The sequence below is a fragment of the Gossypium hirsutum genome, chromosome D01 (genome assembly GCF_007990345.1).
Source record: "Gossypium hirsutum isolate 1008001.06 chromosome D01, Gossypium_hirsutum_v2.1, whole genome shotgun sequence".
NCBI classification, from domain to species: domain Eukaryota; kingdom Viridiplantae; phylum Streptophyta; class Magnoliopsida; order Malvales; family Malvaceae; genus Gossypium; species Gossypium hirsutum.
The window spans coordinates 53,952,117-53,964,316 of NC_053437.1; the positions used below are offsets into that span (position 1 = coordinate 53,952,117).

Consider the following 12,200-nt stretch of genomic DNA (forward strand, 5'->3'; position numbering starts at 1 on the left):
CTCTAATCAGAAATTATCTCCGAAGTATTACGGCCCTTTTCCGGTAATCAAGAAAGTGGGAATAGTGGCTTATACTTTGCAGCTTCCCCAGAATTCAAGGATTCATCCGACTTTCCATGTATCTCAGTTGAAGAAACATGTTGGATTGGCTCCAGTTCAGGCTCACTTACCCCTGGTGGATGATCATGGTGCCTTAGAAAAAGTGCCAATTCGCATTGCGGACCGGAGGATAGTTAAGAAAGGGGACCAAGCAGTAACTGAGGTATTAGTGGAGTGGGCTAATTCCTTCCCTGAAGATGCAACTTGGGAGTCCTTCACTGCATTCCAGAACAGATTTCCAAAATTTCGGCCTTGAGGACAAGGCTGTTCTTTCAGCAAGGGAGTATTGTTACGAGCTAATAAATTAGCAGGATTTTTAGCTTAAGTGATACGGGGCGTTTTGGCCTGTTAGTGATACGGGGCGTTTTGTGTCTAACAGAACAATCCACATCAGCACGTTGTAATTCTTTTAAATGTTGCATGTTTTGCATGGCAGCTATTATCAAGGAAAATACCAGTACTCAATCTGTGATCTCCCTTCTTCTCTCTTTATACTCTTTTCTTCCTCTTCTTCTTCTCCCAATTTCTCTGCTCGATTTTAGTTCTTAACACAGATCTAAATCTATTATCCTCTTTGATTAAACATTAAATAGCTATTTCTGCTTACCTATCGCCGACTCTGGATCTTACTTTTGGATTTTCCTCTTGCATTCTTACGTCCCATTGTTTTGATCTAAATTGATTTTCTTTTCTTTTGATTCATGATTCGATAAGTGTGAATTTGGCGTGATTTCTTTGTTTTCTAAATCTTGGTTGCATTGCATGCCCTTGACATTTCATTTTCATTTGATTTCTTTTTCAGAAAACAGACAAGCTTGGCCATCGTTTTTTTACCTTTTCTACCGATACTTTAGTGGTTATTTAGCTTTCTTTTTTGCGCTAAGAAAAGGCAACGAAAAGCGTTCTTGTCAAGCACTTCTCTTTTTTGGCTAAAATGCTTGTCAACTACTTTGATGCTCTTTTCTGTAACATTCTTGAAGTAGTATTTCCAGAGTTGAATTTGTTTGTTGCATTTTTTTTGTTTACCTTTTGTTGATCATAAATTAATAAATAGATAATTAAATTGTCAATATGGTTTTAAATTATGTTGTGACTTGAATTTTTTTCTTTTGTGTGATAGTTGCTAGGTGTCAATCAGAAGCAGACGTAGATGTTGCTGAAGCTGTTGAAGGAGGCGAGCTTGGGATTGTTGGCGAGGATTTTCAGGATTTTGGTGATGGGAATTTTGGCCCAGCGCCGGGAGTTGAAACTGTATGCGTTTTCCTCAAAACTAGTGCGAAATGTAAGAACATTTCGATGTATGATTTTGTTAGTGATGTGCATTTTTATTTGATTGGAAATGGTTAACCTCTTCCCCCCCCCCCCCTCTCTTGGCAGTGGTTGTGGCTGGAGAAGAGACTGAACTTTTAGTTGGGATGGAAAATGTTGGTAATTAGTTTTATTTCACAACATTACTGGCTCCTTTTACAATGCAATTTGATGTTATGTGTTCAAATAAGTTAATTTATCTGTCCTTGTTCAGTTCATTTGCTAGATTTCAATGCTTACCAGTTTTGCATTAGCCATGCCAGTCCTCTCTTATGCTTAGCTTACTTTTTAAAATTGCAGGGGGTCACCTTTAAATATCATTGCAATCCAAGCAAGTGTTCATCTCCCTTTTGATCATCGAATGCTTGTACAAAATCTTACAGCGCAGGTAATCATAGGTTTTCATAATATTGTTCTGGTAATATTTTCATAACTCATGCTTTGGTAGCTACTGCAGTTTTCATTTTGATTGATTTCTATGCTTAATTTCTATCATTTCCTAATTTAAAAACTTTACATTATTGAATATCTTGCCTTTTAGTTTTTTTTAAGTTAATGCATTCATTGTTTTTTCCTCTTCTAGATCATTATTTGCTGCTTATCCTATTTTGTAGTCTACTTGGTTAAAAGGTGTTGACTAAATCTATGGTATCTTTATTGAATGTCTTAAATATCCATTATCAAACATGTGGCTAGTGATGAGTTTTATGTGCTGTGACTGATTCTTTTGTGTTCCTATTGCTACTGCTTACCTACTTTAATGAGCTTTAACAGTGATAGTGCAGTTCATTATTTTTGCCCAATAATATGAAGATGGATGTTGAACTTGCATTTAGATTGGTTTAAGAAACGTTGGCAGAGTGTGTTACTAATGTAGGTTTTGCTGTGTCTTTAACTTTCAGGCTAGACCCTACATTGATTTTGTGATTATACCGAGTATATCAATACAGTATATAGATATCATACTCTAATTGCTCACTGCAATTGTAATGTTTTGCTGCTGGTTTTGACAGTTGGCTTTTTGTTTTCTTTTGTACTTTACCTTAAAGCCTAAACCCTATAAAATGCTTGTTGCTTTATTTGAAAAGGATCTTAAGCTTCTTCATTGCTAAAACATTATGGCCTATGTTGTTGGATTGAAACTGCCTTGTGACTTTTGCATGTAAATTTTGTAACTGAAAGTGTGTTGTTTTAATACAGACCTTCAACAAAGCATCTGTGTCCCCTTCAGTGCAAGCTACTTTCCCTTACATGTTTGCTGTTAGCAGGTACTTACAGGTAAATAAATACTCTGGGAGTTCTATGCTTTAGAACTTTATATAAATTCCTTTTTGTGAGGACAGTGTTGCAGTTAAGCTTACATGTCTAAAACATTGATGCAGCCTGGAACTTTTGATCTTGTGGGTACGATTGTCTATGAAATTGACCAGAAACCATACCAAAATACATTCTACAATGGTACCGTTGAAGTTGTTGAGGCTGGTGGTTTCCTAAGTGTTGAGTCTGTTTTTCTTGTTACCCTTGGGATTGCACTTCTTGTTCTCCTCGCCTTATGGCTTCATGGTCAATTTCAGCTTACTACAAAGGTATTGTAATTGTGCCACCTTCTTCAGTTGTATTAATTTACTCTAGTAACTATGTACTAAAATAAAGTATGCATGAGACGGAATTAACATTTTCTTCAAACTATTTGTTATAATACCTAATCAAACAGGGCCTTTTGCTGAATGAAAGTATTGATGGATATCTTGTAGAAAAGAGCACACCCACCATGTATACATGGAGTAAAATCTACTTTGTCCTAGCATGATTGACCTATTTCAAATTGTCCAGAAAGCTATTGTGCTGTGAATGTTAAGTATTTGTAATTTTTTTTGTTCTTGCACTTGCAAGGTTACTTTATTGTTGCATGCATACTTGTAAGGAGAGAGAGACAGAAGGAAAAGTGCTTGCATCTATTTTTTCATGTTTCTTGTATTTCTTATTTTTAATTTTTTGCGGAGTGAACCTAATATGTTTGCCTTTATTGTTTGTTATTGCTAGAAAACTAAGAAGGCTCCAAAGGTGGAAGTCGGAATTGGGACTACTGATGCCTCATTGGATGAATGGCTTCAGGTTATGTATCGTCATTTACTTCCCATAATTTTCTATTGCAGTTATTGTGCTTTTTTTCTTTTCGGTCTGTTCACCCTCGACTACTCGTAGTATGGACCTCTGTCTTAAATACATTAAATAACAATCTTAGTAGGGTTTAGCTGAAAATTTCTTGATTTGGATGTCTTAATTTTCAGGGAACTGCTTACACTCAGTCAGCTTCCAAATCAAAGAAAAAGAAGTAGATGGGGCAGTGTTTCTGAAGTTAGGCTATTATAACACATGCTAGGCATTTGGAAAATTTCAAAGTGAAGGCACAAGTAGTTTGAGAATTAGGCCAGGAAAAGGCATACCTTGCTGTTGTAGCATGTGAAATTAAGCCTTTTTGAAGCAAAAAGATACGAAGCAGAAGGTTCAATTTTATTTGAGGAAAATTTCCGGGTAACATAATATTTTCTTGCCCCAACCCACCAACATTTGCTTCTTGTTTTCTAGGTTGTGGTAGATAAAAATTCTTGCTCATGGATTCCGGGTTTTGCTTGATTGGTCTATGCAATTTCTCTCTCAAAAGATTCCGAAGTCTAGTGGTTGTTGGTTAATGTTTCTTGGACGGGAATGATAGTCAAACCGATAAGATCATCAGTCTTTGGTTTGATCTGTTCGTTCAGTTCAAAGTAAATAAATTTATTACAAATTTTAAAAAGAATATAAGATCTAGTTTAATCGCTTTGTACTAATTCATGGGTCAATTTTTTGTTATATCAGTCCAAACAACATTATTGTTTGTAGTATCATTCTTTATTTTTAAACATGATGGAGCATAAAGGTTGGGACTTTAAATTTTGTTGAAGACTAATCGTATTTTTAATGATGAAGGAGCTCGTCATATTATTCTTACAGTTTTGTTTACAAAAATATGTTATTTTTAATTTACTCGAATAATTTGTTTAATAAAATTTACTCGAATAATATCAACCTGTGAATATGCTGAAATCATCCATCGTCGCATAATATTGTTTTAGGCTTAAAATGGAAGTCGTCCAAGATGGGTCCAACTTCGACCACTAATTTAAAGAACCCAAGTGTATTACTAAATAAAATCCAATTGTAGCTGATGAGATAATACCTAAATTTGCGGCATTAAAACCCTCCACATCTTTGAATGTGACTATTAATCCAAAAAATGTGCTTCAATACCCTTTGCCCCACTCACATAATTTACAATTTGTGAATTTATATCATCCACAATTCATCTGACCAAACATTAGGGTGCATAATAAATCACAGTACTCCCTAATTTGCTCAAATTCAGTAGTCTTTGACCCCACGTTTATTTTGCGACTTGTACCTATATTTTCAACATCAATTCTTTTCAAGATTTTATCAACAGCTTGATGCTTCTTTTATAAAAAGAAAAATTAATTTCTTTGATGTGATCATGTTTGTTGATTTCATTTTTCTTTTAAGTATACTATTATCTTATAAACAGTCCTTTTATCAGATAAAGACCTATAATTATCTGAAAAAATAACTATCGAAATCCATGATCAAAAAACAAATGTCGAAATCCATTATCTTTTCAAGGCATCATTAAGTACTAGTTCACGTGAAGAATATAATAGTATATGTTTTAAATAATCAATGCAATAAAAATATTATTATTAACAATATTTTGTGAAATAAAGTAATTTATATAATTTATAAATTCATGAACCAATTCATATTAAAATAATTCTATTTTTATTTAAATTCAAATTTTATATAATAAAGATGATAATATAATTTAATTAATGTTTATGATTTCATAACGTATTAGGCAATGAAAATAGGTAATGTGAATAATAATGTGTAAATTTTGCTTAATTATAAAATATATAATAAATAACTAAAAATACAATCTGTGTAAAAAAAAAGCATAATAATTTATTTAGCCTTCCAACTTTACAAAAAAAGTCATTTTAGCATTTCATTTCATTTTCTGTCTTTTTTAGCTTTTAAACTTACATTTTTTTTATCAAATCATTTTAAAATAGATGGAAAAGTGTTTTCTAACTTTGCTGATGTGGCATACATATGGATTGCCACGTGTATTTAATTAATTTTTTAAAATTTTAAAAATTCAAAAAATATTTTTAAAAATGAAAAATCATTAAAATTATTTTAAAATTTTTAAAAATTAATTAAATAATAACATGTCATCCACATGTGTGCCAAAACAACAAAGTTAACAAGCATACTTAAATGGAAGACTAAAATTAATATTTTTTTATAAAATTGGAGAACCAAAAATTTCATTATACCTAAAAAAAATAGTTTCTTTTCTTCAACTAAATAAAAATTTTATTAATGAAAAACAAAGTACACTGAAAAACTCCTTGGTTTGAGGGGACTTTAACCTCTTATTCAATAATTCTTTATTGAATACAATGCCCTAATCTAATAGCTTATAATCCACAACACGAAACCGGCTAACAAAGCACTCTTCAACACCAAAATAGAAACTAATACAAATCAACATTTTTAATCTTTCTAAACCACCTTTACCGTAATCCAAATAAAATAAATAACTATATTCAGAAACTTTTTAGGAAGACCGGGATTAAATTGTATATTTTTATGATAGTGAAAATGTAATTTCACCATTTTATAGTCTATATCTTTATAATTTTTAGAAGGAAAAATATAATTTTACCATTACTAATTTAAAATTTTATAGATTATAAAGAGTTTAAATGGAAAATTATCCATTTTAGGGGTGGAGTCCCATGGTTAAATGTAAAGATTAGTGCACCAAAAAACAATAATATCCCTTTACAAACTCGCTTCATAAATAAATTCATTTAACTTATTATTTTCTTTCCCTATTCTTTTTATCACCAGAATGAATACACATTGCCATCACAATTGCCCTCAAACAGAGCTCATATCTTAATAAAATTCAAATTGGTGATAAATATATTTAATTTTTATTATAATTAATAATGAGCATGTATATATGTTGTGCAGTATTTACAATTTTAAAATAATATATTGCTTCATGGATTTTATTAATGAGTGCATTAATAAATCAACCACTTATTTGTGATTTGCACATGAGAATTATTCAAAGGCTATCATATCTAAATTAACATGCCAGTTTTGGCAAAGCTAGTAAAATCTCATTGATGGCAAAAAGTAAGGGTAAATTCGAAATTTTCTTCAATTTTGCTGGTAGCTTCATCATCACTTCTCTCAACGACTATGCAATGGCAGCTATGGTCCCCAAGTTTAGGTCATTAATAAATAAATAAAATATCTTACAAATTTTAGTCTATGCTTTATGCTCCATAAGCTGAAATTTTGAATTTATTTAAGTAGTTGCAAAAGAATATACAATATTGTTCGGATGACTAATAGAAAAGCAATAAATGACTAATGAAAAAGCAATTCAACATTTAGGACTATTAATTGAAGTCATTAGTTGGTTGATTCACGTGAAGATGTCAACTTTATATACAAAACTATGCAAGGATGTGGGAAAGTTGAGACTTATTGGTTTAATTTAATATTTGTAAGGACTGATTTGATAGTTGTATGCTGCTTTGCAATTAACGTTTTTGTAATTCAACCAAAAATCATGTATAAGCAAGGCAAAGATTATATTTATGAAAGTGAGTAAGTAGGTTTAAACAGACAGCCTGTTTGTAGTTGAGAACTCATTGAATGAAAGGTAATGTCATTTGCACGATGAAGCTGGCGTGGCACACATTTCTTTTTCAAACCATATAACAGCAAAAGGGGTGGGGGGTCCCCAATTCATGTGAGGCTTTAAGTGAGGTGTCGGTGAGGCTTTGAATTTGATTTCCTTTAAGATCATTATATAATAAAGCCTCTGTATATGCAATCTGATCATCATCACTCAAAGATTATTTGGTTATGTGCTTGGCAGATGCAAATAAGCTGATATTATTTTGATTTGGTTTCCTAAATCGTTGGGAGGAGGGACTGTAAAAAAGCATAGGTTCCCAATGCAGATCCTCCCGTTTCGAGGAGGCGCACTTGTGTGCTTCATTGCTTCCTTGTTATTTGTTGCCAGTTTTTGCAATGCCGATGCTAAAACAGTCGAGGTTGTCGGGGCTGGTGAGTGTGCAGATTGTGCAGAGAATAACTTGGAGATTAGCCAGGCTTTTTCAGGTACGTACTTTGATCACCTACTCATGCATGCATGCATATATTGAGCTCGAGTAGGACTACGGGACTGCATTATTTTTGTATTATGTAGGGTTACTTTAACACTGATGATATCCATAATATTATTGTTATTAATTTGTGTTTCTTTTTACAGGGCTACGAGTAAGCATAGACTGCAAGCCCGAAAATGGGAAGAACTTTAAAACACGAGGATCAGGGGAGCTTGATAAACAAGGCAATTTTAAAGTATTCGTTCCAGAGGATTTGGTTGAAAATGGGGAACTGAAGGAAGAATGCTATGCACAGCTTCACAGTGTATCGGCAGCACCTTGTCCCGCCCATGATGGCTTGGAGTCGGCCAAGTTAGTGTTGAAGTCCAGGAGTGATGGGAAACACGGGTTTGGGTTAAAAGGAAAGCTCAGATTCTCACCTCTAACCTGTGCTTCTGCCTTCTTTTGGCCTCACTTTAAGTTTCCTCCCTTGCCTAAGTGGAACCATCCCCCTTTGCCCAAGTTTCCACTTCCCCCATTCAAAGGCTTCCACCACCATTATCCAATAATCCCTCCCATCTACAAGAAACCTCTTCCGCCACCGTCCCCGGTGTACAAGCCCCCTCCAGTTCCCGTAAACCCACCTGTTCCAATCTATAAACCTCCACCAGTTCCAGTCTATAAACCTCCTCCAGTTCCAGTAAAACCACTTCCTCCACCTGTTCCAATCTACAAACCTCCACCAGTTGAAAAACCACATCCTCCACCTGTTCCAGTCTATAAACCTCCACCAGTTCCAGTATACAAGAAGCCATGTCCTCCACCAGTTCCAGTCTATAAATCTCCTCCGGTTCCAGTATACAAGAAACCGCATCCTCCTCCAGTTCCAGTCTATAAGAAACCACATCCACCTCCAGTTCCAGTATACAAGAAACCATGTCCTCCCCCAGTTCCAGTCTATAAATCTCCTCCAGTTCCGGAACCACATCCTCCGCCAGTTCCAGTCTATAAGAAACCACATCCACCTCCAGTTCCAGTATACAAGAAACCATGTCCTCCCCCAGTTCCAGTCTATAAATCTCCTCCAGTTCCGGAACCACATCCTCCGCCAGTTCCAGTCCATAAGCCTCCTCCAGTTCCGGTATACAAGAAAAGAGTCCCTCCTCCGGTTCCAATCTACAAGCCCCCTCCAGTTCCTGTATACAACAAACCACTACCTCCCCCGGTTCCAGTGTATACGAAGCCACTTCCACCACCTGTTCCAACCTACAAACCAAAACCCCTCCCTCCCATTCCTTACAAGCCACTCCCTCCACTTCCCAAGATCCCTCCATTCCCTAAGAAGCCATGCCCTCCCCTTCCTAAGCTACCTCCTCTTCCCAAGATTCCTCCCAAGTATTTCCACCACCACCCTCCCCTTCCTAAGCTACCTCCTCTCCCTAAGATTCCTCCCAAGTATTTCCACCACCATCCCAAGTTCGGAAAATGGCCTTCTTTGCCACCCTTTGCTCCCCATCATCCTTAAGCTATCTTGCATTGTTTTACGCATTTAATGAAGGTGGTTAGTGTGAACAAGTTCCACAGCAGTACCTCATGCAATAAATGTAGCAACAAAAGAAGAAGAAGAAAATTGTTAAAATTAAGAGAGGAATCGTTAATTTATTATTTATATGTTTTGTTAATTACTTTATGATATGAATGTGTGAATTTCTAATTTTCTGTTGCAATAAATAACAGTACATTAACTTTTCTTTTTCTTTTTCATGCTCACCACCTTATTTTGGCTTTTCGTGATGCGATGCTAACCTAATTCACCAGTATTATGTATCTTCTAATTAATGCCCCAACAAACCAATAAATAGTGTGGTCGTGTTTTATCTGTAATCTCACTGAAAATAAAATCTGCAGTCGTACTTGCCGCTATTCATCACTATCACAGCACACCCATCATCTTTCTCATCTCACTATAATTTTTCATTTCTTTCTCTTCTTCTATATTCCTATCTTTTTCTATGCACTTGAGATTTCCCATTCAAAACACCAATAACCCATCTATTCTAAAAAAATAAATTCGAAAATTTTTAATTTTTATCCTTTCTCCTATTCTAAAATTGCATAATACTATAATACATTAAGTCTATCATCAAACTTAAACATTGTTTAACGTGTTTATTTTTTTAAATCAATTATATTTTTTATATAAAAAAAACATAAAAAAAATCAATGAATAAAATATTATGTAAGATACCCAAAGTAGGTGTCCCATTAGGTAATCCATAAATTCATGCCATGAGCTTTGGCCCATGTTCTGACGGTAGCAGCACTGGGATAGACGATTATTCCTTTTTAATACCACAGGAAAACCTAAAAGATATATGATAGACAATTCTTCACATAAATTTTAGGATAAACTATCAAAATAGTCATTTTTATTTGTCTCAAGTTACATTTTAATCACTTATGTTTAAAATGTTACATTTTAGTCACTTATATTACCGTGCTGTAATATTTTAGTCACTGAGCCGTCAATTATTGTTAACGGTGTAACGGTAAGCTGACGTGACACGTTAAATCATCATTTCTAACGAAAATTTTAGATTAAATTCTACAATTGGTCCTTATATTTTTTTCATTTTGAGCAATTTAATTTTTTTCATGTTTTTTAAACTTTTTTTTCTTTATTTTTCATTCTCTTCTGCTTCTCCCTCTGTTTTTCTCCCTTCTTCATTTCTTTTTACGTAATTTTTCTATGTTTTCCATTTGTTAAAACTAGTCCATAAGCTTGCCTCATTCGAAAAAAATTAAATTGTTCAAAAAAATAAAAGTATAGGGACTAGTTTTAACAAAAAGGCAAACATAGAAAAACTACGTTAAAGGAAATGGAGAAGGGAGAAAAACATAGGGAGAAGAAGAAGAAAATGAAAAAAAAAGAAAAAAAAAAGAGGAAAGTTAAAAGAACATAAAAGAAAAAAATTAAATTACTTAAAACAAAAAAATATGGGGACCAATTGTATAAATTAACCTAAAATTTTTGTTTGAAATGATGATTTAACGTACCATGTCAGCTTACTATTACATTGTTAACGGGTAACTAACAGTCCAATGACTAAAATGTTACAACGCGACAACGTAAGTGGCTAAAACATAACATTTCAGACATAAGTGACTAAATTAAATGTAACCTGAGGTAAATAAAAATGACTATTTTAATAGTTTACCCTTAATTTCAATCTTTGGTAAACTTGAATTTAAATTTCATTAATATGTGATAATATCATACTTTAAAATTATGTTAAATTATCACCTTAAATTTTTAAATTTTTTTTATAAAATTTTGAAAAATAAAAAAATTTAGATTTTTACCACATCATCACATCTTAGTAGAATTCAAGTTCAATGACAAAATTGAAAAAAACTTCCAAATTTTGGGACTAATATGGACAAAAAATTCAAGGACCAAAATGGGAAAAGTTGTCATATCTAGGAACTAACTATTACTTTATCCCTATATATTATAAATAGTAGAAATAATAGGTTAAATTTGGCTATTATTCTTTTAACTATGTATAAGTTACTGATTCAGTTTCTCTAATTAAATTTGGTTGATTTTAGTTCATGTATTTTTTGAATTTTAGAGTTTCAAAGTAGTTAAATCCGTTAGGTCAAGCTCCACTATTAGTCCCATACTATCATAGGTTGTGGGCTTAGTTTATGCTCTCTAATTGGATATTTTTGTCCTTGTAGTTTTCGAATTTTGGAAATTTGATCTTTGACTCCGACAATAGTCGTTAAACCAATTAACTAAAATGACATAACTTTTTTGTGAGTATTATGTGAAAATAATAATTTGACATGGTATTGCACATTTAGTAATATTTTTGTCGCATAAAATTTTAGAAATAACAGAATTTAACTTAACAAATTTAACATTCATCGTTTAATCAAAACTGAAATTTCAAAGTTTTGGTGTTGGTAACAGTACAATTCTGAAACATGGATTGTAAATTCCTAGGTGATTAGTAAAACTCCAGAAATATTTATGCTCTAATTAAGTGTATGGTAAAGGTCTGAATTATGGTGGAATTAGTTGAGGGATTGATGTGATATTTAAGTAGCAATTAAATTGCTTATTGTAGAAGGACTTGGATGGTTATATTACCATGTTAATCAGAGAACGATTGTCTTGTCATTTGTACAATCTATAAAGAACTCAATGTGCAACTTTACCACTAATTCTAAGGACTTATTTTAAGAGCGAACAGACAATTAAACCATTTACTTGCTTTAGTGAGTTTGATTTACCAACTTCATTTACTATAAATTGCCTATTGGTTTGATAAAAAAAATTTATACTCGGTATAATTTATTACAAATGTTTCATATTTATACTAAAGTTATTCAAATTTTAACTTACACGGAAAACACGTTTATTGGCAGAGTGGCTTGGTATCAGGAAGGAAACTGGATTTTGAGATTCAACCGTCACTTGGGCCAATGCACACCTTTCGAAGCTGAACTCTGAGGTATTCTCGATGGGAT

The 12,200-nt window shown here is 33.2% G+C and overlaps 2 protein-coding genes across 10 annotated transcripts; both read left to right on the forward strand.

Annotated features, from left to right (window-relative positions):
- The first annotated feature begins 400 nt into the window (after nucleotides 1-400).
- LOC107921184 (translocon-associated protein subunit alpha) lies at nucleotides 401-4,341 on the forward strand. Of its 6 annotated transcripts, XR_005909520.1 has the most exons (8): nucleotides 401-1,381; nucleotides 1,477-1,523; nucleotides 1,708-1,795; nucleotides 2,608-2,685; nucleotides 2,790-2,993; nucleotides 3,451-3,522; nucleotides 3,699-3,913; nucleotides 3,997-4,341. XR_005909520.1 is itself a non-coding variant. In XM_016851061.2 (7 exons), coding segments are annotated over exons 2-7 (492 nt in total). In that variant the 5' UTR covers nucleotides 401-1,381; nucleotides 1,477-1,521; the 3' UTR covers nucleotides 3,747-4,341. The 6 variants fall into 6 exon arrangements, 5 of the variants coding, with proteins under 5 accessions (XP_016706550.1, XP_040943361.1, XP_040943362.1 ...); XM_016851061.2 differs by having other exon boundaries at nucleotides 3,699-4,341; XM_041087427.1 differs by having other exon boundaries at nucleotides 401-1,350; nucleotides 3,699-4,341.
- A 2,945-nt stretch (nucleotides 4,342-7,286) lies between these two features.
- Nucleotides 7,287-9,418, forward strand: LOC107922117 (proline-rich protein 4). 4 transcript variants are annotated; one of them, XM_041087429.1, is made up of 3 exons: nucleotides 7,345-7,674; nucleotides 7,826-8,647; nucleotides 8,762-9,418. In XM_041087429.1, exons 1-3 carry the CDS (start codon nucleotides 7,509-7,511, stop codon nucleotides 9,184-9,186), a joined length of 1,413 nt encoding a protein of 470 aa, XP_040943363.1. In that variant the 5' UTR covers nucleotides 7,345-7,508; the 3' UTR covers nucleotides 9,187-9,418. The 4 variants fall into 4 exon arrangements, with proteins under 4 accessions (XP_016707451.2, XP_040943363.1, XP_040943364.1 ...); XM_041087430.1 differs by having other exon boundaries at nucleotides 7,826-8,624; nucleotides 8,739-9,418; XM_016851963.2 differs by having other exon boundaries at nucleotides 7,826-8,545; nucleotides 8,660-9,418.
- Nucleotides 9,419-12,200: the final 2,782 nt, after the last annotated feature.